This window comes from Oncorhynchus tshawytscha, linkage group LG06 (assembly GCF_018296145.1).
Source record: "Oncorhynchus tshawytscha isolate Ot180627B linkage group LG06, Otsh_v2.0, whole genome shotgun sequence".
Lineage (NCBI taxonomy): Eukaryota > Metazoa > Chordata > Actinopteri > Salmoniformes > Salmonidae > Oncorhynchus > Oncorhynchus tshawytscha.
In genome coordinates this window covers 66,820,518-66,846,399 of record NC_056434.1, presented here as the reverse complement: position 1 = coordinate 66,846,399, position 25,882 = coordinate 66,820,518, and the positions used below count along the sequence as shown (strand labels likewise).

General features: G+C 42.6%; 1 protein-coding gene across 4 annotated transcripts; it reads right to left on the bottom strand.

Moving 5' to 3' along the window:
- Positions 1–2,297: 2,297 nt before the first annotated feature.
- slc2a15a (solute carrier family 2 member 15a) lies at positions 2,298–25,512 on the bottom strand. Of its 4 annotated transcripts, none has more exons than XM_042323531.1 (13): positions 25,083–25,512; positions 21,076–21,138; positions 20,775–20,873; positions 13,437–13,597; positions 12,293–12,417; positions 11,874–12,019; positions 11,402–11,534; positions 10,982–11,169; positions 9,960–10,070; positions 9,633–9,734; positions 9,133–9,208; positions 7,608–7,735; positions 2,298–2,640 (listed from the first exon to the last, which is right to left on the bottom strand). In XM_042323531.1, the coding sequence occupies exons 1-13, from the start codon at positions 25,125–25,127 to the stop codon at positions 2,629–2,631; spliced, it is 1,389 nt and encodes a 462-aa protein (XP_042179465.1). In that variant the 5' UTR covers positions 25,128–25,512; the 3' UTR covers positions 2,298–2,628. The 4 variants fall into 4 exon arrangements, with proteins under 4 accessions (XP_042179465.1, XP_024280420.1, XP_024280421.1 ...); XM_024424652.2 differs by lacking the exon at positions 2,298–2,640 and adding an exon at positions 6,296–7,114 and having other exon boundaries at positions 25,083–25,510; XM_024424653.2 differs by lacking the exons at positions 2,298–2,640; positions 21,076–21,138 and adding an exon at positions 6,296–7,114 and having other exon boundaries at positions 25,083–25,509.
- Between the last annotated feature and the right edge of the window lie 370 nt (positions 25,513–25,882).

The window sequence follows — 25,882 nt, the reverse complement described above, 5'->3', positions numbered from 1 at the left end:
ACAGACTCACTTAACAACCAGCAGCCATGAGATGAGACAGACACCACATAAACTAAACAACACAGCTAGTTCTCTGACATCAAAGCCAACAGGTAGAAACGCCCTGACAAACACACATCAGACAATGAAAGGGGCCAATCAACATCTTAGGGCTTTAATCATCTCTAGGAATAAACATGTGAACATGCCAGAACACCAGAGAAACCAGCTCTGCCCCCTAAAAGCCTGAAACCCGCCCAGGATGCTTATTGGTTTCCACATTGGCATCAGCAGTGCTGTTTGTGGCCCTCGGACAGGGCTGGATAGTTAGCACTTAAAACAACCTCACTGTGGCCCCGGGTAATACACCTCTGGACCCTGCCCTAGTGTGTGTGTGTGTGTGTGTGAGGTATGAGAGAGTGTATGCATGTATGTGTAGGTCACAAGGCCGTGGTAAACGGGAGAGAATAGACCCAGGCAGTAACACACTTGGAGACCCAGTAGCACAGAAGTGCCACATTTAGCGGCTATCCGCTACCATGTTGACAAATGGAACAGTCTAATAAAAAGCATGAGCTGGCGCACACCCAGAGCAAATTATTTAGTGTAGAGGTGTGGGGAATAAACTGTAAGCTATAAACAAAGAGAGTCACACCTTCCTTATGTTCAACCTGTGATGCTGAAACTTTGGTGAATTTTACCCAATAAATTCCTGGGAGGTTATACATCTGGAGTGTAAAGTATGACCTCTCTTTGCTTTATAGCTGACAAATAGAACCGTGACAGCTCTGACACAATGAGAAGAGAGAAAGAGGGACAGACATAGAGCAAGAGAGAGAGAGGAAGAGAGAGAAAGAAAGAGAAAGGGGAGAGAGAGAGGGGGGGAGACAAAGAGAGAGAAAGGGGAGAGAGAGAAAGAAAAGGGGGAGAGAGAGAGAGAGAGAGGGGGAGAGAGACAAAGAGAGAGAAAGAGAAAGGGGAGAGGGAGCAAGAGAGAGCGAGAGAGAGAAAGGGGTGAGAGAGATAGAGAAAGGGGAGAGAGAGAGTGAGAAAGAAGGGGAGAGAGAGCGAGAGAGAGAAAGAAGAGAAAGAGAGAGGGAGGGAGAGAGACAAAGAAAGAGGGAGAGAGAGAGAGAAAGAAAGAAAGAAAGAAAGGGGAGAGGGAGCATGAGAGAGCAAGAGAGAGAAAGGGGAGAGAGAGAGAGAGAAAGGGGAGAGATAGAGAGCGAGAAAGAGGGGGAGAGAGAGAGCGAGAGAGAGAAAGAAGAGAAAGAGAGAAAGGAGAGAGAGAGAGGGAGAGAGAGATAGAAATGTAAAGTAAATATTTTATGGATCCCTGGGTTCTTATGTCTTCCCTGCAAAGAATGAGGCTGTACAAAGTGGGTATTGTGGACAGATAACATTAGGGGTAAGATGTTGGAGTTAAGGAGTAGTTCACTATTTTACAACATGCTGTTAGATGGTTGCTCATCCTGAAAGTAGGCTATGGGTCAGGAGAAATTGTAATCCACAGTTCAGTTATCTTTTAACAGTAACTACAGTCTTCAGCTAACTTTAGCCACCGCCAGCTAAAAATGATGGGGGCATGTGATCCTGTTACCAAAATCACCTGAAATCAACTCAAATCAACTCCATATTTGGTTTAATGTTACTTAAAGGTGATTTGGACATAAACAACAAAGACATGTTCACATGCTCCTATCATTACCATTGGGATTAAGCTAGCTGTGGCTAACGTTAGCTGAAGTTTATAGTGGCTGTTTAAAGAAAACCGAATCATGAATTGCAATTTCTCATGGCCCATAGACTACTTTCAGGTTGAGGAACCATCTAACATGATGTTGTAAAATAGTGAACTACTCCTTTAATCGGACATACTGTTACATTGGAGATGGGGTGTAAATGGGCTAGCTAGATAGTGATGAGAGAGTGTGAATAGTATTACTTATAATTACAGTATGTTGTCACTACGCCTACAGGTAAAGCATGGAGCTTGTTTAGCAAAGTTTGATGAAAATTGTCCAAAGTGACCTTAGATGGTAAAACTATGTCATGAGAAGGCCTTGCATCCCTGCTCTATATCTCCACCTCTCCTCCTTCCACCTCTCTCTCTCGCTACCTCTCTTCCTTTCACCTGTCTCTCTCGCACTTTCTCTCCATCCACCTAGCTACCTCTCATCCTTCCACCTATCTCTCCCTCTACCTAGTTACCTCTCTTCCTTCCACCTCGCTCTCTCCCCCTCCACCTAGCTAACGCTCCTCTTCCACCCATCTCTCTCGCTCTCCCTCCACCTAGCTTCCTTCCCTTCTCTCCGTCCTACTTCCTCTCTCCTATAGTCTTAATTGGAGCCAGCGAGAGCTGCCTAAATCGCATTAACAGAGCTGTGTGGGGGGCTCATTCATCTTTTTTTATTACGGCATGACAGGGCTGGCCGTGGAGCGCCCCTTCCATTTGTCACCAGCCTCGTTCGCTGATAACGGGCATTTGTCACGGCGTCGCCTGCACGTTAATGCCATCAGCATTGGTGACAGCGGCGCAGCAAGGGAGTCACGGCGACACACTCATCCGTCAGCGGCAGGCTTCCACAGCCACAGGGACACACCGCAATAAGGCTCCTCACAGAGCTTATGAAGTCAGGGTTGCTGCCATTAATTACACTGCTGCAGAGAGAGAGAGAGAGAGAGAGAGAGAGAGAGAGAGAGAGAGAGAGAGAGAGAGAGAGAGAGAGATGTGTAAATGTAGTGTATGCAATGCATACATGCTTGTGTTTGAGTGAGCTACTGCAGCGAGAGTGAGAAAGTACATATGAACATGTAGTGATGTCTGTAAGAATATAGTACTATTTTGTATTTGTTTCTAAAGTAGATTACAGACCTACCACAGCCACATTATACTGTAGACAACAGTCCAACATAATTCTAAGAGCAATTATCTTTCTGGCCACTGGGCGTCAGAGTTGAGTCTGCCCTGTCAGTTGAGAGTCAGTAGGTTCCTCTACTAATTGGACAGAGGTTGTTGCCTCTGAACATCCTGTTGGGACAAAGGAACTCTATCATGAGTGTGGTGTCACAGTGAAATATCTCCCCCTGTCTGGGCACAAGTCCACATGTTACAGAGCCAAGCATGAGTCAGTCAGTTGGGGATATCCTCTGTCACTTTTTGCCTGGCTAGGGAGCTGCTTGAGAGGCAGAGATCCCAGCTAACAATTCTAGGGGAGAGAACGTTTTTGTAATGTTACCCTAATGTTTGAGTGTTTTCTGTTAGTTAGGGGAACATTCTATCTATGTTAGCAAAAACCTTCTGAGAACATTTTTAGCATGTTTTAGTATTGAAGTTAGGAGAACGTTACAATGTTCTCAGAATACACAACATTAATGTTATAGACACGTTTTATGGGACGTTGCAAGAACATTAATGTGTCCAGTTTTCTGAGGGTTAGGAGAATATTCCATCAACATTCCACCAAACATACATAGAAAATGGTTGCCATGCTCTCAGAATATACGATTTTAATGTTCTAGACATTATGGGGTGGCAGGTACCCCAGTGGTTAGAGTGTTGGGCCAGTAACCGAAAGTTTGCTAGATTGAATCCCCACGCTGACAAGGTAAAAATCTGTCGTTCTGCCCCGGAACAAGGCAGTTAACACACTGTTCCTAGGCTGTCATTGTAAATAATAGTTAGTTCTTAACTGACTTGCCTAGTTAAATAAAGGTAAAATCAAAATGTTTCATGGGACATTGCAATAACATTAATGTGTCCAGTTTTCTGAGGGTAAGGAGAATATCCCATCAACGTCCCACAGAACATGTTTGCCATGTTCTCAGAACATAAGATACAGTATTAATGTTCTTGACACGTTTCATGGGAACATCGCCTGATGCTTCCAAAGAAATATTCTCCCAACAAAATGTGTGTTTCATTACACCTTGTTATTGATCTAATCAATACGCCGATTGATGAATCACTGATCCTTTCATAGGTAAGGGATACTCACATACCCACAGTGCTTCTAGCATTTTCAACTTTTTTACAGTTTGAAACACATTATGCATGTTAATTTATACAGTAATTATTATTCACATGTCCTCCCGTGGGATTTGAACTCACAACCTCTTGATTTACAGTAGTCCGAGTTTTATGCTACACTACCATGTCATCTACCGGTTAATCTCACTGTGCTCATGCATTGATTGGATTTAGGCCCACTAATTTCAGCAATTTAAACGCTTTCAGTATAGTTGTTTAATGTTGGTGGTGCATGTTAACCTTTTTCAATGATACTCCCAAATCACATGTTGGCAATAGTTTTTCTTGAGTTTGTTTTTAACAGAGCTGATATTTACTTTAAAGCGCATTCATCCTATTACCTTACACCTACCAAGTTGTTTCAGATCTAGCCAATAAGCACATGTCCTAGAGACATTTCTTATTGGCAAAGCGATGAAGGGCGTTCGTCACTGGTGCTGATGGCCTGGGTTTGTGACCTGCTAGGGGAGTCATCCTACTCTTACATTCTTAGCTAAATGTGTTAATGTCATTATTTGGCAACAGTTACAACACACCTATCTGATCTATTTAAAGTTAGTTTCTTAGTAGGCAGATTTATTCGATAAAAGCAATGCGACATGTGTAATGAAAACGGCAGCTAAACAACATTTTTACATGTTCGACAGTTGTGGAATTGTCTTTCGTCAAACTTTCGTTATTGTGATAAATTATGATGGAAATTTACGATGGTGTTTTAGAATAAATGTTGATTGCCGAATCCCGGGGCAGGTGATGTCAACTCTTAACTATTAAGCTCCACTCCACATTTAATTATAAATGCCTATTGTTTAAACCATGAAAATAATGTTTATTTGCAGGATAAGGATTGTCCTGACTTTCAAGAATGGCCGAATTGCTTCGCCTTGCTTTTATAGTTGGCTGGATGCAAGTTTTACCATCCAATTATTTCAGATTTACAGGAGTGCACGTTTCACTGTAGTAGACTACGGACCGTGGCGAAACGTTGGCACATGATAATTATAAGAATATGGCAAAAATTATTCAATTCTTGCATTCCGTCCATGCTGGACATTTGCGGGCTAGCTGAGACGTGAACCCGATAGGTAGGAAGACATACAACCTGTCGCCAATTTATTAATGCACAATTTGCCTAAATGTATAATGGCAACACTTCAATCACCTTTTCTTTTTATTACAGGTGTGACGTCATAACGTCCAGCTGTTTTTATCGACACAAGACAGTTTAATGAAAGACAATTGTCGCATCTATTTTCTATACAAACTATACATCTGTAGGATTTCCCCTTGAGCACGAATCACGACCACATTTCCACGACCTCATAAATGATCAGCATTTATTAATTCTATATATCTGAGCATCTCAATGAGAACTCTGTCGTCTTTTTGAAATCCACAACAAATATACCATGTAGAACACACGTGTCATTGATAACTCATTTGAATTAAATCAGATAGGTGTGTAGTAACTGTTGCCAAATAATGACAAACACCCTAACCACTGTCCCAATAAAAGATATCTCTAGAGCATGTGCCTACTGGGCCAGTATTTTGTCAGTTTAAATCCCAGGTGAAAAGCACTGTGTGAGAGTACCCCTGACCTTGGCAACAGACAACGAGCTATAAATGGATCACTGGTACAACAATGAGGGCGTAACAAGGCGTGATGTGAAATGAAACATGTTTTTTTTTATAGGGGGAGAACGTTTCTTTGGGACCATCAGGCGACGTCCTGACAACTGATATGCAGAAATGTTCCTGCAACGCTCAAATGAAACGTGTCTAGAACGTTCATATCTTCTGTTCTGAGAACATGGCAACCATGTTCTGTCTTTGTTTGGTGGGAGGTTGATGGAATATTCTCCTAACCCTCAGAAATGGTCGACACGTGAATGTTCTTTCAACGTTTCCATGAAACATGTCGAAAACATTAATATTGTAAATTCTGAGAACATGGTAACCACTTCCTGGGTAAGTTCAATTATACATTAAAGGGAGTGGTCTCTTGGAAACATTCCTTGCACATCATGGGCACATTCCTATGAAAACATTAGTTAGTGACCTAATGAGACTCTTAATGGAGCGTTCTCTGAAGTTGTGGGAACGTTTGTTGTTAGCTGGTATGTGCAATACATCTGCAGAGCTTGCCAGGGAAGTTATATATGCTGCACAAGAACACTTGAAACAATACTGGTTGTAACATATCCCAAACAACCCCAAACCCCAAAAGAATTTTCAAAACCCATACATCATATTTTGTGTTAGATTCTAATGACTAAAACAAAGTGAATGTCTCTCCTGAGATTTATTAGACAATAAAAAGGATTGCTCTGAAAACAAGTATATAATTGATCATAAACATCATAAAGCTTTGCATATTATTACTTTGATAAAATATTTGAATGTACACAGTTCAAATACAGTTATATATTAGAAAATAAACTCTGGCTTTTGATAAAACCATACAGTATGTATAAAACACATCAAGCTACACCCTTCTGAAAAATGTACAGATCTGTCAGTCTTGACATAACCCAGACACCCTTTAAATGACTGCAAAATAGCAAAGGCCTGATTTGGAATAGGAAGGTAAAAGGCAAAAAGAAAGCATATGTGCAGTATATTTACGTGTGCCTACAGTATGTGTGCATGTCTCTGTAACTGCATGATCTCAAAATCACAGGTTAATCTGAAAGTAAATCAGTACGACGTGATATTGTATCCTGCTCCTCCCATGATTTTTTTTGTGGCAGCCAATCCAGCTTTTTACCTATCAATGGTCATACTGAAGGGAAAAAAAGCTACTTCTGAGTTTTGGAATGCAGCCAGCCTCTCTCTCAGAGACACTAATCAGGGGACGGAGGAGGAGCTGTCAAACTCCAGCGATCCATTCTCCAGGGTTCCGTATCCGTTCATCTTCCTCAGTTTGAGCTGGTCGGGATGGCCCAGGCCCTGGGTCTCTGGCACCGCCTCCTTGGAGGCGAACATCTGGCTGATCTCCACGAACGTCTTGTTCTTGGTCTCAGGGATGACGAAGAACACAAAGGCCGCCACCGCCAGACACACGCAGCAGAACACCAGGTAGCAGTAGGACCCAGCGGACATCTGACACCAGGGAGGGAGGGATGGATGGACAGACAGACAAAGGATTTCGATTCTAATATCCATAGTGCTTGGCCCTGATTTGTGTTTTTTTGCACAGGCATTGGTCCTGAGGAGCAAAGACGTTGGCCATGCTGAGTGAGGGTGGACACCATGTCAAGTAAAGCCATGTCAGGAAGAAGCAGAGCCATGCTGAGGCCAGGCAAAGTAGAATACCACCCCCGGGCAACACACATATACACAAAAGGCTGGAAGCAACACAGTGTCAGCTGCACTGCAGAGCCCCTGGAGCAGGCTAGGGGTTAAGTGCCATGCTCACGGGCACAACGGCAGTAGGTGGCACCTGAAGTTCTGATGCCAGCAACCCTGATGCTGCCATGTTAAGTAGGGGCACAGCCAGGTCAAGTTAATTGAGGGCAGAGGGCATATTATTAAGTGAGGACAGAGGCCATATGAAGTGAGGACAGATTAAGTGAGAGCAGAGGCAGTTGGTTACCTGTAGGAAGGGGAAGACGAAGCCGACTGTGAAGTTGGAAATCCAGTTGAGGGATCCTCCCACAGTGTAGGCTGCTGGGCGGTGAGACTGTTTAAACAGCTCTGCCGTTATCAGGAAAGGAACACCCGCTACAATATATACACTGACCGTTAGTATACTGCACACACACACACACACACACACACACACACACACACACACACACACACACACACATTAAACCAATAATTTCAGCCCATATACAAACACAGACTATGTAAACACACTGACAGGTAGAGTGATAAAGGGGCTTTAAGAAGAGTTATTTATCTACTGTAGCTACATATCCAGGAAGTAAGGAAGGGGGTATACATAACAACTTCATGAAATCAGTCATAACACCTTCATGAGTGTTGCAGTATAATTCCTAACAACCTTCAACAGCATTCATACAGAGTTTTCAAAATAAAAGTCCCCTTGAATAAAATGTTAATCTTCCAATTTATATTTTTACTGTCACAGTACCCAAACCCCTGACACACTATTCACACACCAGGCTGGGAGCAGCACACGGTCAGCCTTACAGTATTACCGCTGTAGCAGTTTAGGGGTTAAATGAACTGCTTAAGGCAACAATCGCAGTAGGGGATGGCACCAGCCCTAGGTACAGTATCTTTCAAATACATAAGCTAGCTGCGTTTGATTGAGCTTGCCTGGCGCAATGGAATCAATGGAACAGTCCCAAAAGTGTAAACCCGACCTGCCAATCTGCTACTCCAGGCAGGCTCAAGAAAACGTTCAGGCAAACTATTTAAACCCAGCTCTGGATGGCACCTGAGCAATTGTTTACCATTGTAATGTGGTAGTAAGCGATCTAATCCCGTTTGGTCACAAGTGATGAATATGCAACGCCTTGTGTTACTACACTGCTAATGACCCTTTGAATGAACATGAGCCCAGGCTGCCTTATTTGTGCATAATTATTCGTGCCTCATCATTGTGGGTGGCGGAGGAATAACACTTTTCGACTGATGAGGAGTTAGGCCCCTGATTCATTATTCATCTTGATTTGCTGTTGAGCGGCAGCATTCATCACCTTTCTGACCAATGAGGCGTGATGAGGCCTAATTAAAGACAGGATCCTAGACAGAATGAGCCAATCCACTAAGGACCAGAGGGGGATGTAGTCGGGTATGTACATACATACGTCCCTCTACAGAACACACTCTCATTTGTCTATCTTAGAGGGGATATAGACTTTATCATCATCACACTCAGGCAGATAATCAGGAGGTGAGATCAAGGCCATTAGCTGCATTAACAAGCGCTCAACTTTGACCTCCAGAGGGCGCCCTTTCAATACACACCAGGAGGTCGGAAACCAGCAAATCTGGCAACACACCCCGGTGTATCCCTGTATGAAGCCTGGATGTGTGTGTTTGTGTGCGCGTGTCTGCATGTGTGCTCTCTGCTCAAATGAATGGAAAGTAAATTCATAACTGAGAGGAGAAGAGTAAGATAGAGTAAGTAGAAGAATGCAGCTCACCTGGCCCAATGCAGAAACCAGCGATGATACCGACCACGCATCCAACACTGACATAACGCATGAATGGTAAGTGAACCTGTAAGCATAGTGTAATGGAAGACAAAAGACGCCATGACCTAACTGAGTCAGTATATTCCATAAGGAGATTTCTATTATAGTTGGCCGCATGCTCTCTTAAATCTCCACCCGGCACAGCCAGAAGAGGACTGACCACCCCTCGGAGCCTGGTTCCTCTCTAGGTTTCTCCCTACATGTTCCTGCCTTCTCGGGAGTTTTTCCTGGCCACTGTGATCCCGCCTCTGCATTGCTTGCTCTTTGGGGTTTCAGGCTGGGGATCTGTAAAGCTCTTGCTGAAAATGGCTTCATAAAATGCATTTGATTGATAAACTATACTAAAGTACTCTCTGTCATATCAGAAGGATATAATTAATATAGTAAAAACACAAATGCAGTGCACCCTACCTCCCACCCACCCGCACACACATACCACAAATACAGACCTGTAGAACGAGGGAGAGAGTGATCCCAGCACAGCAGAATCCCATGACTAGAAACCCCCCGATGATGAGAGGCCTCCTGCCTAGTTTCTCTATGGTAAAACACTACAGAGAGAGAGAGAGAGAGAGAGAGAGAGGGCAGAGAGAGAGAGAGAAGGGGCAGAGAGAGAGAGACGGGCAGAGAGAGAGGGAGAGAGAGAGAAGGGGCAGAGAGAAACACAAGATACAAAGAGACAGAAAGCAACAAAACATGAATAACACAACCGTTAAAAGAGAAAACTATGACAGGGCAAACTTACAACCAATCCCATGTCTCCTCCATAGACTCACCCCGATGAGGCCAGCAATGATCTCGATGGCTCCTGTACCCACCGTAGTGTACTGGATCTCTGGGTCTGGGATGCCCGCGTTCCTAAAGATGTCATTGGTATAGAACCAGAGCTACAATAGAGAAAGACACTTTTGAGCTTGAGGGGCATGGGCACAAGTGGGACAGCCTGGAACAGGTGGCACAGTATGGGCACAGAGTAACAGTGGACAACCACTCACATTCAATTGATTTCAATTTGGGGCTTTGGGGAGGTTAACTTTAGACAGGGGGGTAAATCAGGAGTTGGAGGTAGTAAGAAACCAACACACACAAGTCTACACACCCATTAAACACACTCCTCTCTCCTGCTGCAGTCACAGAACAGTGTCAAGGCTTGCCACCGGTCACCTCCACTTAGCCTACAGCTCTCCTCTGGTATCTGCCTGATACCATCATCCTCATCACCATCACCACCATCTTCATCCTCACTACCTGTGTTTCAAAGCTGCCTCAAATAGATTGCCAAAGCTAATTAGCTGCTAAAAATACATTGCAGAGATGAGGCTGCTAATGAGTTCAGCTCTGATGGGTAAAATGTGCACTTGTTGGCCCCAGTGTCCTGGTAATCATTTGAATAATTAATGCATCTCAGTAGCATAATTCAGGAAGGGATTTAGCTAATCGTATTGCTGTTAAATGATGACTCGTAGTTTTGGGTTCTTCACCACATGATCACATGAGGCTTGTAAAAGATGAGGAATCATTCATTCTGCCTTTCAACTGAGCCTCTCGGTGTAGTGGGCCCGACTGTAATGGATGAGAGGGGGAAGAAGGTGAGAGAGCGATAAGAGGTGGAGTGTAGGAGAGAGAGGGTGAGAGAGTAAGGAAAGGACATGTGAATGGCAGAGAATGAGCAGGGTGTGATAGGGGTGAAAACGGGGGAAAAGAGAGAGGGCGAGGAGTGCTAAAAAAAGGAGTAACAAAGGGATAGAGAGATATGAGAAAGAGAGGAGCACCATAGCGAACAGATGAGTAATCTTACAGCGTCTATACCGGAGAGCTGCATGCCGATATTGATGACCACCACACTGAGCAGCTGCCAGCGCACCAAAGGGTCCAGTATCAGTCGCCATACCGACACCGTCTCCACCGACGACAGAGAGCGCTGCTCCTCCTGCATCTCCTCGATCTCTGACTGGATGTTACACTTGGCCCGGTACCACTTCAACGCTGAGGTAGGAAATAAAACAGGAAGTTACACTTGAAACAGGCAATGACAATGCGTTTGTATCAAATGAAAATTAAATATGACTTGAACTTTGTCATTGATGGTTAACTAAACAGTTTGGCACATGACTCGAATTGACAACGTTGCCACAGGAAATAAGCATAGCCCTGAGGTTACATTATTCACACACTAAGTATGTGTCCCCGTCTCAATGGTGTCGTCTAGCATGCTGACCTATAATGGTGGCGTGGACATTGTGCTTCTCAATCAGCAGGTATCGTGGGCTCTCCGGAAACCATGGCAACAGCATCAGCTGAATGAAGGTGGGTATCACCACCAGAGAGAGAAACAGGGGCCAGTGATCCTCCTGTAAACATGAGAAAACGACTCGCAATCATCACCTACATGATGTACAGCTGTACACCAGTGGAGGCTGCTGAGGGGAGGACGGCTCATAATGATGTCCAGGACGGAGCAAATGGAATGGCATCAAACACGTGGAAACCATGTGTTTGTATTTGATACCATTCCGCTCCGCTCCAGCCATTACCATGAGCCTGTCCTCCCCAATTAAGGTGCCACCAACCTCCTGTGCAGTACACACATAACCCCAAAAATGCAACACGCAAACCATTGAAAATGAATCCATCTCTAAACTTATGAACGGCAAGTGTAAAGCTTTTCCTGGAAATGGTATTTGGCGTACCTTCCCCAGAATTTCGTGTAGACCCAGGATCTGGGCCGAGAAGACCCCAGCACAAATGAAGAGGCTGGGCACGAGCCCCAGGAAACCACGCAGGTTCTTAGGAGCTATCTCCCCCAGGTACATGGGCACCACGCTCAGAGAGATACCTACACAACACAACGATGACGACGTGGACATTTTTTTCACCGACCAAAAATCAAGATAAGACACAACAGTGAGCAAACATTCACTTTCTTGTTATTGCTACATTCACAACTTTGCCCAGCTACCGTGCCACGTTTATACCGTATGTATACATTCCTGGCTGATTAAACAGTGACCCATTCCTGAACCTTGACCCTTATCCTATAACCTTAACTCTAACTCTCAACCCTGAACCTTACCCTTCTCACTGAGTGGGCACGCTGATGTGTTTGTACCTGAGTGGATCCCTGTGACGAAGCGGCCAAAGATGACCATCTCTGGAGAGCCACAGATCCTGCTGAAGCCCATGAGAGATCCAGCGATGAACACCAATACCGTTGAGTTCACCACTGTGCCTTTCCTACACACACACGCACAACACACACACACACATTATGGTTGGCTCTGTCCACCATTAAAATGTGTGGATTATCAGAACTAGCTAATTAATGTACCAATGTATGAAGCTGTGCATAAAAGCATGTGGACCATAGGCAATAGCAGGTACACCTTCATTACTTCTATGACATAGAATAGTAAAGTCTCCCCCTGATATACAGTCAGGGAGGGCGTTTTGAGTTCTGATCGCCCATAAAACACCGTTGGGTGATGAAAATGATCAGCTCATAACTGGGCTCGTAAATTGTTCTCTTTCATTTGCATGTAAATGTCCAGTCAGATCACGTGAGTCCTTTAGATAAATGAGATCTAAGCCTGCACTGAATACAAAACACTCTTTAGAGGGCTGGCAAGATGGGACAGAGATCGCACTGACTACACTCCAAAGGGTATAGGGGACAGAGAGTGTGCACTTTAAAGGGCAGAGGGAACAGAACAAGTGTAGCACATTGGGTAGCTTGTACAAAGAGTTTAAACTCTAAATGGCAGTGTAACTAAACACTATGCACTCTGAAAGGCAGACAGGACAAACAGTGTGCACTCTGAAGGGCAGAGGAGAGCAAAGGAGGGAGGGCATGGTCATCCTTGCGATCAGAGGGGAGAAGGTCAGGGGTGATAGATGAGGGCGCTGCTCTAATGCCCTCAGTTGTGTGTGTGTGTGTGTGTGTGTGTGTGACTAGCTCAGAAAGCCAGGCAGGGTGGCAGGGTAGCAGGGTGGCAGTGCCCAGAGCTCCAGTCCAGATGCTGCATTGTGTCTCTGAGGCTGTTCATGTCAACTGGCCAACAGCCACCCTGCAGCCACAGTGTCTGGAGGTCTCAGGCATTGGCCTAAACCAAAACAAAGGTCATCAAAGGACAGAACTTTCCAAATCTTTACAGATGACCACTGACTCGAATGGGGAGCAGAGAATATTGTGAAAAACCTGTATAGGAGTGTGTGTCACTGGGAGTGTGCGTATGGGGAGCGTGTAAGGGTCTCACCTGCCGAACCTGGTGACAAGCATGCCCACCATGAGGGATCCCAGTAGACCCCCAATGGCAAAGACAGACACGGTGAGAGAGTACATGAGGGTCAGAGCCTCCCCATCCAGCCCCGTACCATTACGGCTCACTGACGTCCTGTTGTAGAAGTCCTTAATGTACTGTGGGGGAGAGTGAAACAGGGAGAGAGAGAGTGAGAGAAACAAAGCGGGGAGAAAACAGTATTACTACTGTTAATCACTAAGATTTATTTAATGTGTTCCTGTGCTCTTGCTTTGCCAGTGTAAGATGATGATAGATACCTATCATGCCAATAGAGCTCATTGAGTAGAATTAAATTGAGAGGGGCAAAGAGGTGTTATCACATAAACTTGGTGCGACACAATTCAAATGACTGTATGACACACAGTATGCCATACAGCACACAATGTGTTACATAATGTCACTAAGACCTCAATTTGTTACCAGCATCAAACTGTACAAAACACTATATAACTATCAATCTTACATTCCCAAAATGCCAATGTCAATGAGACCGCCCCACTTACATTTAATCCATCGCTATCTGGCCAATGAGAGCCTATAGAGGGGAACGCAGAATCACAACCAAACTGGGAGTCCTTGTCATGTGGCCCATGCTTCTCCTCTCTCCCTGGCATTTTCAGGTCACAGACCAGGACTAATTCAATTCCACTGCTATGTCCTTTTAAAAAAAAACTTAATTAACCTCTTAATCTACAGTGTGGCCAATTCAGGATCAATTCAACCACTCACAGACTCAGGCGAGGAACGGTGAGAAATGAAGAGACCTTGCACTGTGTGTGTGTGTGCATACGTGTGTGCGTGCGTATGTGTGTTCTGATGATAGTAATCAGACCTTAGTGTATTTCAAACATACAAACAGAAACATTCTGGTCATGCTCTATTTCACAGTTCACTTGAGCAGATATTAAAGCAGTGTTCCAACCATATCTCTACAGTTCCAACTATAGAATTGGAATGGACAACTGTTGGCTAAGCTTCACTTTACAGTCCAGCTGTTAACCTAACATTTTACTGCAGTGGTCGTAATCAGGGTCACACAGAGTCATTCTTGGTAGTTGTCACGCTCTGACCTTAGATATCTCTGTTTTCTTTATATTTTGGTTAGGTCAGGGTGTGACGAGGGTGGGTATGCTAGTTTTTGTATTGTCTAGGGTTTTTGTATGTCTAGGGTTTTGTAGGTCTAGGTATTTGTATGTCTATGGTGGCCTTATATGGTTCCCAATCAGAGGCAGCTGTTTATCGTTGTCTCTGATTGGGGATCATATTTAGGTATCCATTTTCCCTTTTGTGTTTGTGGGTTCTTGTCTATGTGTAGTTGCCTGTCAGCACTCGTTTGTATAGCTTCACGGTTTGTTATTTTGGTTAGTTTGTTCAGTGCTCATTCGCTAAATAAAATAACAATGCACGCATACAACGCTGCGCCTTGGTCCAATTCAAACATGACAGTAGTCTTAAACAAATTTACTTTGGGAAGAAAAGTTTACACCTCACACACATGGTAATAGTCTTAAAATAAGAAGAAGCCTGTACCATGTCAGATATAGAGTTGAAATGTATTCAATTTTGAGTTTGCATCCCAATAATACACTTTATATACACTGAGTGTACAAAACATACATAAAGAACACCTTCCTAATATTGGGTTGCAACCCCCCCACCCCCCAAACTGGTGTGCTTCAATCATTTGTCTTGCCCATTCACCCTCTGAATGGCACACATACACGATACATGTCTCAATTGTCTCAAGGCTTAAAAATCCTTCTTTAACAAGTGACATCAATAAAGAATCATAGCTTTTACCTGGATTCACCTGGTCAGTCTATGTCATGGAAAGAGCAGGTGTCTTACATTTTTTTATACATTCAATGTGCATCACAGAAGTCTGAAATATAACAAAACCGGTTGACATAGAAACCTGATTATTATTTAGGGAATTATGAAACATTTGAATAACATTCCACCCATGAGCCCACTAGAGAGCGATTTGGTAATTGAACTGCAATTTAAAAAACACATGGTCAAATTGTAATTACGGTACACTGCCTACTTCCTTAAAAGTGTAACAGAGTGTTCTGATGGGTGTTAAAACATAGGAACCCGATGTAGAACAGCATGCAATTTCAACATAAGATTGACTTACAGTACCAGTCAAACGTTTGGACACACCTACTCATTCAAGGGTTTTCTTAAATTTGTACTATTTTCTAAATTGTAGAATAACAGTGAAGACATCAAAACTATGAAATAGCACATGGAATCATGTAGTAACCAAAAAAGTGTTAAACAAAATCAAAATATATTTTATAATTGAGATTCTTCAAAGTAGCCACCCTTTGCCTTGATGAAAGCTTTTCACACTCTTGGCATTCCCTCAACCAGCTTCATGAGGTAGTCACCTGGAATGAATTTCAATTAAGAGGTGTGCTTTATTAAAAGTACATTTGTGTAATTTCTTTCCTTCTTAATGCATTTGAGCCAATCAGTTGTGTTGTGACAAGGTATGGGTGGTATACAGAAGATAGACATATTTGGTAAAAGACCAAGTCCATGTTATGGCAAGAACAGCTAAAATGAGCAAAGAGAAATGACAGTCCATCATTACTTAGAGACATGAAGGTCAGTTAATCCAGACAAAACCATCAAGCGCTATGATGAAACTGGCTCTCATGAGGACCGCCACAGGAAAAGCAGTCTGCTGCAGAGGATAAGTTCATTAGAGTTACCAGCCTCAGAAATTGCACCCCAAATAAATGCTTCACAGAGTTCAAGTAACAGACACATCTCAACATCAACTGCTCAGAGGAGACTGCGTGAATCAGGCCTTCATGGTCGATTTGCTGCAAAGAAACAACTACTAAAGAACAGCAATAAGAAGAAGAGACTTGCTTGGGCCAAGAAACACGAGCAATGGACATTAGACCGGTGGAAATCTTTCTTTTGAGATATTTGGTTCCAACCTCTGTGTCTTTGTAAGACGCAGAGTAGGTGAACGGATTATCTACGCATGTGTGTGTCACTCCCTGACCTTAGAGCCTTTTTAATTCTCTATTTGTTTAGGTCGAGGTGTGATTTGGGCGGGCATTCTAGTTTTTCTATTTCTTTGTTGGCCGGGTATGGTTCCCAATCAGAGGCAGCTGTCTATCGTTGTCTCTGATTGGGGATCATACTTAGGCAGCCTTTAGTTTGTGGGACCTTGACTATGTTTTTGCATAGTAGCTGTCTAGCCCTGTAGAACTTTATGGTCGATTTTGTATTTTGTTGTTTTATCGGAGTTCAGTATTAAAAATCATGAACACTTTCCACGCTGCTTTGGTCTCATTCATCTAACGGACGTAACGGTGTGGTTCCCACCATGAAGCATGGAGGAGGAGGTGTGATGGTGTGGGGGTGCTTTGCTGGTGACACTGTCTGGGATTTATTTAGAATTCAAGGCACACTTAGCCAGCATGGCCACCACAGCATTCTGCAGCGATACGCCATCCCATCTGGTTTGCACTTAGTGGGACTATCATTTGTTTTTCAACAGGACAATGACCCCAAACACACCTCCAGGCTATGTAAGGGCTATTTGACCAAGAAGGAGAGTGATGGAGTGCTGCACCAGATGACCTTGCCTACACAATCACCTGACCTCAACCCAATTGAGATGCTTTGGGATGAGTTGGACCGCAGAGTGAAGGAAAAGTAGCCAACAAGTACTCAGCATATGTCGGAACTCCTTCAAGACTGTTGGAAAAGCATTCCAGGTGAAGCTGGTTGAGAGAATGCCAAGAGTGTACAAAGCTGTCATCAAGGCAAAGGGTGGCTACTTTGAAGAATCTCAAATGTAAATTATATTTTGATTTGTGTAACACTTTTTTGGTTACTACATGATTCTATACGTGTTATTTCATAATTTTGATGTCTTCACTATTATTCTACAATGTAGAAAATAGTAAAAATAAAGAAAAACCCTTGATCGAGTAGGTGTTGTTAGGTGTGTATATGGGAGGTGAAGTCAAGTACAGGAGAGCGGAGTATATTAAACAGGCGCATTTTCATACCGGTCAACAATGACAGCATAAAAAACATACTAGTGCCACAAACACAGTCTAAAACAAAAGTGCAGCACCTGACAAAATAATCACGTAACAATAAACACTTACACACAAAGACATGATGGGGAACAGAGGACTAAATACATGTAGATTGATTGGGGAATGAAAAGCAGGTGTGTATGGAACAAGACAAAACAAATGAACATATGAAAAATGGAGCGGCGATGGCTAGAAAGCCGGTGACGTCGATCGCCGAACGAACAAGGAGAGGAGCCGACTTCGACGGAAGTCGTGACAGGTGTGTCCAAACTTTTGACTGGTACTGTACATGGGAATTGATCCACAAATTAGAATCTCGCTAAATGTTTCTTGCGGCTAGTTTAAAAAAGAACAGTATGGGTTGCAGTCACTCCTTGTCCATAGACTACTTTCAAAGTAAAATAACAAATATTTGTACATTTAAATGAATGTAAATCATATGACAGTCCTGCTATTTACCTAGTATTATGTCTTAGCAAATACTGCACCAGTCACCACCAATTGAAACAAGAATATAAAGCAAGCCCAAACCCCAACAGTCAACACTGGTAACCAGTGGCCTGTAATTGGGCTAAAGGGACAAAGACACAATACCCAATGACCCCAACAGTGACCCTATAGCTGTGGGATACAATTAGCATTAGCTTTGGGCTGAAGAATGCAGTTAGCATTATCTTTATGCTGTAGGATATATTTGGCATTAGCTTCGGAGAGATTGGTTCTACAGTCCTTCCAACTGCATGGCCTCAACTGCATTCCTTCTGATAAAGAGCAGCCTGGTTCCTCATTCAATCCACATTCCTGGTGACAACAAACCTTTCACAGATGCACACACAGTTTAAACTACCTCACACTGACAAATCATTTTAATTTTAACTATCCGTGTTAAAATGTAGGCTAAGCCTCAGACTTTCACGTTTTTTGTGTGAAAGCATGGACTCATCATGGTGAGCAGTATTAGATACAGCATTGGGGGTCTCACTCTGATGTACATGAGGGTAAGAGTGTAAAAGATACAGTGCATTCGGTAAGTATTCAGGCCCCTTGACTTTTTCCGCATTTTGTTACGTTACAGCTGTATTCTAAATGGATTAAATTGTATCTTTCCCCTCAATAATCTACACACAATAGCCCATAATGACAAAGCAAAAACAGGTTTTAATAAGTTTTTGCAAGTTTATTAAAAATAAAAAACTGAAATATAACATTTACATAAGAATTCAGACCCTTTAGTCAGTACTTTGTCGAAGCCACTTTGGCAGCAATTAAAGCCTTGAGTCTTCTTGGGTATGACGCTACAAGCTTGGCACATCTTTATTTGGGGAGTTTCTCCTATACTTCTCTGCAGATCCTCTCAAAGCCTGTTAAGTTGGATGGGGAAGCGTCACTGCAAAGCTATGTTCAGGTCTCTCCAGAGATGTTCGATCGGGTTCAAGTGCGGGCTCTAGCTAACTCAAGGACATTCAGAGGCTAAGCCACTCCTACGTTTTGTTGGCTGTGTGCTTAGGGTCGTTGTCCGGTTGGAAGGCGAACCTTCGCCCCAGTCTGAGGTCCTGAGCACTCTGGAGCAGGTTTTCATCAAGGATCTCTCTGTACTTTGCGCCGTTAATCTTTCCCTCGACCCTGACTAGTCTCCCAGTCCCTGCCACTGAAAATAGTTCAATCTTGGTTTCATCAGACCAGAGAATCTTGTTAATCATGATCTGAGAGTTTTTAGGTGGCTTTTGGCACACTCCAAGCGGGCTGTCATTTACCTTTTATTAAGGAGTGGCTTCCGTCTGGCCACTCTACCATAATGGCCTGATTGGTGGAGTGCTGCAGAGATGGTTGTCCTTCTGGAAGGTTCTCCCATTTCCACCGAAGAACTCTGGAGCTCTTCTCTTGCTCAGCTTGGCCGGGCAGCCAGCTCTAGGAAGAGTATTGGTGGTTCCAAACTTCTTCCATTTTAGAATGATGGAGGCCACTGTGTTCTTGGGGACCTTCAATGCTGGAGAAATGTTTTGGTAACCTTCACCAGATCTGTGCCTCGACACAATCCTGTCTCGGAGCTCTACGGGCAATTCCTTCGACCTCATGGCTTGGTTTTTGCTCTGACATGCACTGTTAAATGTAGGACCTTATATAGACAGGTGTGTGCCTTTCCAAATCATGTCCTAACATTTGAATTTACCACATGTGAACTCCAATCAAGTTGTAGAAACATCTCAAGGATGATCAATGGAAACAGGATGCACCTGAGCTCAATGTCGAGTCTCATAGCAAAGGGTCTGAATACTTATGAAAATAAGGTATTTATGTTTTTTATTTTTAATACATTTGCAAACATTTCTAATATCCTGTGTTCACTTTGTTATTATGTTTTTTTAAAATTGTGTCTAGATTGATGAGGGAAAAAAATGACATGACCCATTTTAGGATAAGGCTATAACGTAACTGTCACGCCCTGGTCTAAGTATTTTGTGTTTTTCTTCATGTATTGGGTCAGGCCAGGGTGTGGCATGGGGTTTTTGTATTGTGGTGTGTTTTGTCTTGGGGTTTTGGTGTGTGTGTATTGGGATTGTAGCTAGTGGGGTTATCTAGCAAAGTCTATGGCTGTCTGGAGTGGTTCTCAATCAGAGGCAGGTGTTTATCGTTGTCTCTGATTGGGAACCATATTTAGGCAGCCATATTCTTTGAGTTTGTCGTGGGTGATTGTCCTTAGTGTCTTTGTTCCTGTCGCTGTGTTAGTTGACACAAGTATAGGCTGTTTCGGTTTTTGTTACGTTTATTGTTTTGTAGTGTTTTGTGTTAATTCGTGTTTACGTTGTTCATTAAACATGGATCGCAATCTACACGCTGCAGTTTGGTCCGACTCTCCTTCACACCTAGAAAACCGTAACAGTAACAAAATGTGGAAAATGGTCTGAATACTTCCCAAATGCACTGTATACTGTATGTGAGATGTATACTCATAATTCAAACTTCATAAATCAAATTGATGTCCGTGGGACACAGTCCATAGTCACATAGTCAATAGTGTAGACTGGTGAAAGTAAATTTAATTCTAAATGTAAATGTAACTTCAACAATCGCGCAAATCTCTGTTTACATCAACAATACATGATTTGGGGGAGATTCCCGGTTCCACAAGTTAGGAGTTGGCCGTGGCAGAGTATTCAATAGAGGAAAGTATGGAATGTACAATGCAGATAATATGAGTGTAGTTCAATGGACTTACCACTGCAGGGGAGTTGACCACTGCCAGGTTGTAGCCATAGAGCATGGAGCTCCCAAATGAGGTGAGGAACGCTACTGCCAACAGAGATGAGGTCAGGTGCTGCAGAGAGAGAGAGAAAGGGATAAAGGGAGATTATCTCAGAGAAAATGTGTACAGTAAACTTGTCATAAACCAACAACTAATGTTTTATTATTTGGTTTGTACTCCAGCCTTTGCTCTTGAGGAGTTCATTTGTTCTGTCATTTACAGTCAAAGGTTTAAGATTTGTGTGAATATGAATGACAGTCAAAGTTGTCTTTACTGTTGGGCTCTCATTCATCTCTTCTATGGCCTTTAGTTTGGAGGAATCCATGGGTCTGAGGAACTGTTGGTATAAGCCACATTAACCCTTAACATGTTAATTATGTGACTGTATCTGGTGGAGAATCTGGAGAATCTACACACACACACACACACACACACACACACACACACACACACACACAGGGTATTACTATACGTGTGAGGACTTTTTGGGGACAAACACTTGGTTCCTTTTCAAAATCCTTTTTTTCATTAACCCCTAACTCAAACCCTAACCTTATATTCTAACGCTAAACCTTACACCTAAAATAGCTTTTTTCCATTTGAGGACAGGCCAAATGTCCCCACTTGTATACAGTGATGATCATTACTGGGATATTGATTTTACTTCAGGAAGCTACAAAACACCATGACTATATTTGGGCCAATCTCATGCGGAAATTCCCATATACATGTTATTCCTCAGCCTGGTTTCATAGACTAAACATATCATAGTAAAAGTAAATTAGTATGATATGTTATGTTTGGTACGGTTACATACACTCTTCGAAAAAAGGGTTCCAAAACGGTTCTTCCACTGTCCCCATACGAAAACTCTTTTTGGTTCTAGGTAGAACCATTTTTGGTTCCAGGTAGAACCTCTTAGGGTTCCATGTAAGAAATCCAAAAGGGTTCTACCCGGAACCAAAAAGGGTTATTCAAAGGGTTCTCCAATGGGGACTGCCGAAGAACCCTTTTAGGTTCTAGATAGCATTTTAGCTAATTAGCAACTGTTCAACTACTTAAAACTGTTTAGCTACTTTGCAATTACTTAGCATGTTAGCTAACCTTTCCCCTAACCTTAACGCTTTTAGCTAACCCTTCCCCTCAACATAACCCATTAAACCTAACTCCTAACCTTAAACTTAACCCCTAGCCTAGCTAACGATAGTCAGCTAGCTAACATTAGCATTAGCCACCTAACTGCCTAGCTAACATTAGCCACAACAAACTGGAATTCGTAACACATCATACGTTTTGCACATTCTTAACATATTGTACATTTTGTAAATTTGTAACACATTATACGAATTGTAATTCGTAATATATAATCCGAAATGGATGATGAATATCCACAAACGAATACATACCATACGAAATATATTATATTATACTAATAGAGAGTATCAGATTTAGGTAGAGTATAATATGAAATGCTCTTAAACCAGTTTGCATTAGTCAGAAATTAGGGCCAGATGCCCATCCTACAGTTGAAGTCAGAAGTTTACATACACCTTAGCCAAATAGATTTAAACTCAGTTTTTCACAATTCCTGACATTTAATCCTAGTAAAAATTCCCTGTTTTAGGTAAGTTATTATGAGCACTTTATTTTAAGAATGTGAAATGTCAGAATAATAGTAGAGAGAATGATTTCTTTCAGCTTTTATTTCTTTCATCACATCCCCAGTGGGTCAGAAGTTTACATACACTCAATTAGTATTTGGTAGCATTGCCTATAAATTGTTTAACTTGGTTCAAACGTTTTGGATAGCCTTCCACAAGCTTCCCACAATAAGTTGGGTGAACTTCCTCCTGACAGAGCTGGTGTAACTGAGTCAGGTTTGTAGGCCTCTGTAACGGCATTCTTCCTCCTCTTCTGAGGAGGAGTAGCGAGAAGGATCGGAGGACCAATGTGCAGCGTGGTAAGTGTCCATAACGTTTATTTTAAGACATAAACTGAACACTATGAAATACAAAACAATAAACGTGAACATGAACGAAAACCGAAACAGTACCGTGTGGCAACAAACACTCCCACGGAAACAAACACCCACCACTCAAAAGTGAAACCCAGGCTACCTAAGTATGATTCTCAATCAGGGACAACTAACGACACCTGCCTCTGATTGAGAACCATACTAGGCTGAACTCAAAACCCCAACATAGAAAAACACACATAGACTGCCCACCCCAACTCACGCCCTGACCATACTAAATAAAGGTCAGAACGTGACAGCCTCCTTGCTGGCACACGCCTTTTCAGTTCTGCCCACACATTTTCTATTGAATTAAGGTCAGGGCTTTGTGATGGCCACTCCAATACCTTGACTTTGTTGTCCTTAAGCCATTTTGCCACAACTTTGGAAGTATGCTTGGGGTCATTGTCCATTTGGAAGACCCATTTGTCTTGAGATGTTGCTTCAATATATCCACATAATTTTCCATCCTCATGATGCCATCTATTTTGTGAAGTGCACCAGTCCCTCCCTCAACAAAGCACCCCCACAACATGATGCTGCCACACCCGTGCTTCACGGTTGTGATGGTTTTCTTTGGCTTGCAAGCCTCCCCCTTTTTCCTCCAAACATAACAATGGTCATTATGGCCAAACAGTTATTTTTTTGTTTCATCATACCAGAGGACATTTCCTTTGTCCCCATGTGCAGTTGCAAACCATAGTCTGGCTTTTTTATGGAGGTTTTGGAGCAGTGGCTTCTTCCTTGCTGAGCGGCCTTTCAGGTTATGTCGATATAGGACTCGTTTTACTGTGGATATAGATACTTTTGTACCTGTTTCCTTTGCTGTTGTTCTGGGATTGATTTGCACTTTTCGCACCAAAGTATGTTCATCTCTAGGAGACAAAACGCGTCTTTTTCCTCAAAGGTATGACGTCTGCGTGGTCCCATGGTGTTTATACTTGCATACTATTGTTTGTACAGATGAACGTGGTACCTTCAGGCGTTTGGAAATTGCTCCCAAGGATGAACCAGACTTGTGGAGGTCTACAATTCTTTTCTGAGGTCTTGGCTGATTTCTTTTGATTTTCACATGATGTCAAGCAAAGAGGCACTGAGTTTGAAGGTAGGCCTTGAAATACATCTACAGGTACACCGCCAATTGACTAAAATGATGTCAATTAGCCTTTCAGAAGCTTCTAAAGCCATGACATCATTTTCTGGAATTTTCCAAGTTGTTTTAAGGCACAGTCAACTTAGTGTATGTAAACTTCTGACCCACTGGAACTGTGATACTGTGAAATAACCTGTCTGTAAACAATTTTTGGAAAATGTACTTGTGTCATGCACAAAGTAGATGTCCCAACAGACTTGCCAAAACTATAGTTTATTAACAAGAAATATGTGGAGTGGTTGAAAAACTTGTTTTAATGACTCTAACCTAAGTGTATGTAAACTTCCGACTTCAACTGCATGCATACATTACCTTTCTTACTATAATAGCCTCAAGGGGACTAAGATTAGTTTAAATGCTTTCTAACAAGTGATGAAGTGGAATGGATAGGAGAAAACATAGGGGCTCAAGCCACAGTTCAGAATAGAATAGTAATGTTTCATCAGCAGTCAGGAAGTGTGACTGTACTCTGGTCCAGAACCAGTGGAACGCATTGCACGATGGAGGTGGACTTCACCCAGGTCAGGTCAGGGAACTTAATTTGGGCACTAAGTGGTCAGATGCAGTCACTTGCCTACCGCACACACGTGAGAAAGGTTGTGTAGATTAGACATTGTCTTGTGACATGTAATGAGTGCTCACCTCCTCTTCTGAGGGACAGAGGCATGATGTTTAAGTAAAGATAAAGTATTGACTTGTCAGTCATAATATGGGTTCTAACGTTACTATGTAAAAGAAAGACAAGTTTAGTTGCATCTAGCCTATCGCTGACAGTGCCTGCTCATGTAACATTTAGGCGCCTATGTTCGTACAGAGCAATGTCAATTTACAGATGTCAATATGTCAGGCATATTTTAATTCAATATAGTGTAGCGCGACCCTGTGTTTATATGCGCGGGTTTCGACTCTGCCACTTGAACATGCTTTTGTGGCAGTCGATGCCGCGCTTATAAACACAGGATCGCTACAATAAATATGGAAAATTGTTTATAACAAGTTTATAAATAAAATATTGCATCCAAGATAGGATGCAGGTAAAGAATGTGAACTGAATGGAATATCAAAATCAAACAGAATAGCAGGTAATTTACAAAAACAAACTTGAAAATCTTACCGACGTTATTTTCCCTGGTGGCGTTATTAAAACTTCTTCAGCCATTTATGAATCTTTCGTTAAATATTTCCTCTTTAACTTTCGGCGGCGGGAAAATAAAGATGCTCGACCTACGTTTTTCTTAAAGCTACCGGCATCACAGCAAAACTCATTTTGAGAAGGCAGGCGTGGTCATAGTTGAGACTAAAAAAAACACGCAGTTGCAGGTTATAGGGTCGCCTTTTTGTTAATCTATAGCGTCTCGGCCCTCTCCTTCGGGTAGTGATGCCCTCGGTTCTGGTTAACAAGTAGGCTTGAGACCAGTGTCATCACATGATGGCGAACAACGTGATGCCTAGAGGAAGACATGCTGAAATCAATTAGCTAAGTGAATTTACAAAGCCCGAGTACTACAGCAGACTGGGAGAGGCTACTTTTAGGCCCAACCGTGAGTTACAGTAACCTAGCTGACAAGTATGAGGACAGCACTCAAAACTGATAAGCCTCTTGTCTCCTGTTAGCACAAGGCCTAACTATGTTATAATAAAAGCCACATGCCCATTACTACGTAGGCCAAATAACAGTCACACTAATAGATCACATTTCATAGGAAACATGTCTTGCTTGATGAGATATTTATGTAATTTCCAGGAAAAACCTGAATATCTAATTTTGAATAATATGTAAATACTGACCTATTTCTCCTAATATAAAACTTCACAATACAGTAGAGAAATAGCAATAGAGATGGAACGGAAATGTTATTTATGAGACTTGGAAGTCAAATTATTAACTTGGAATATAGTTTTTTTTTTAATCAC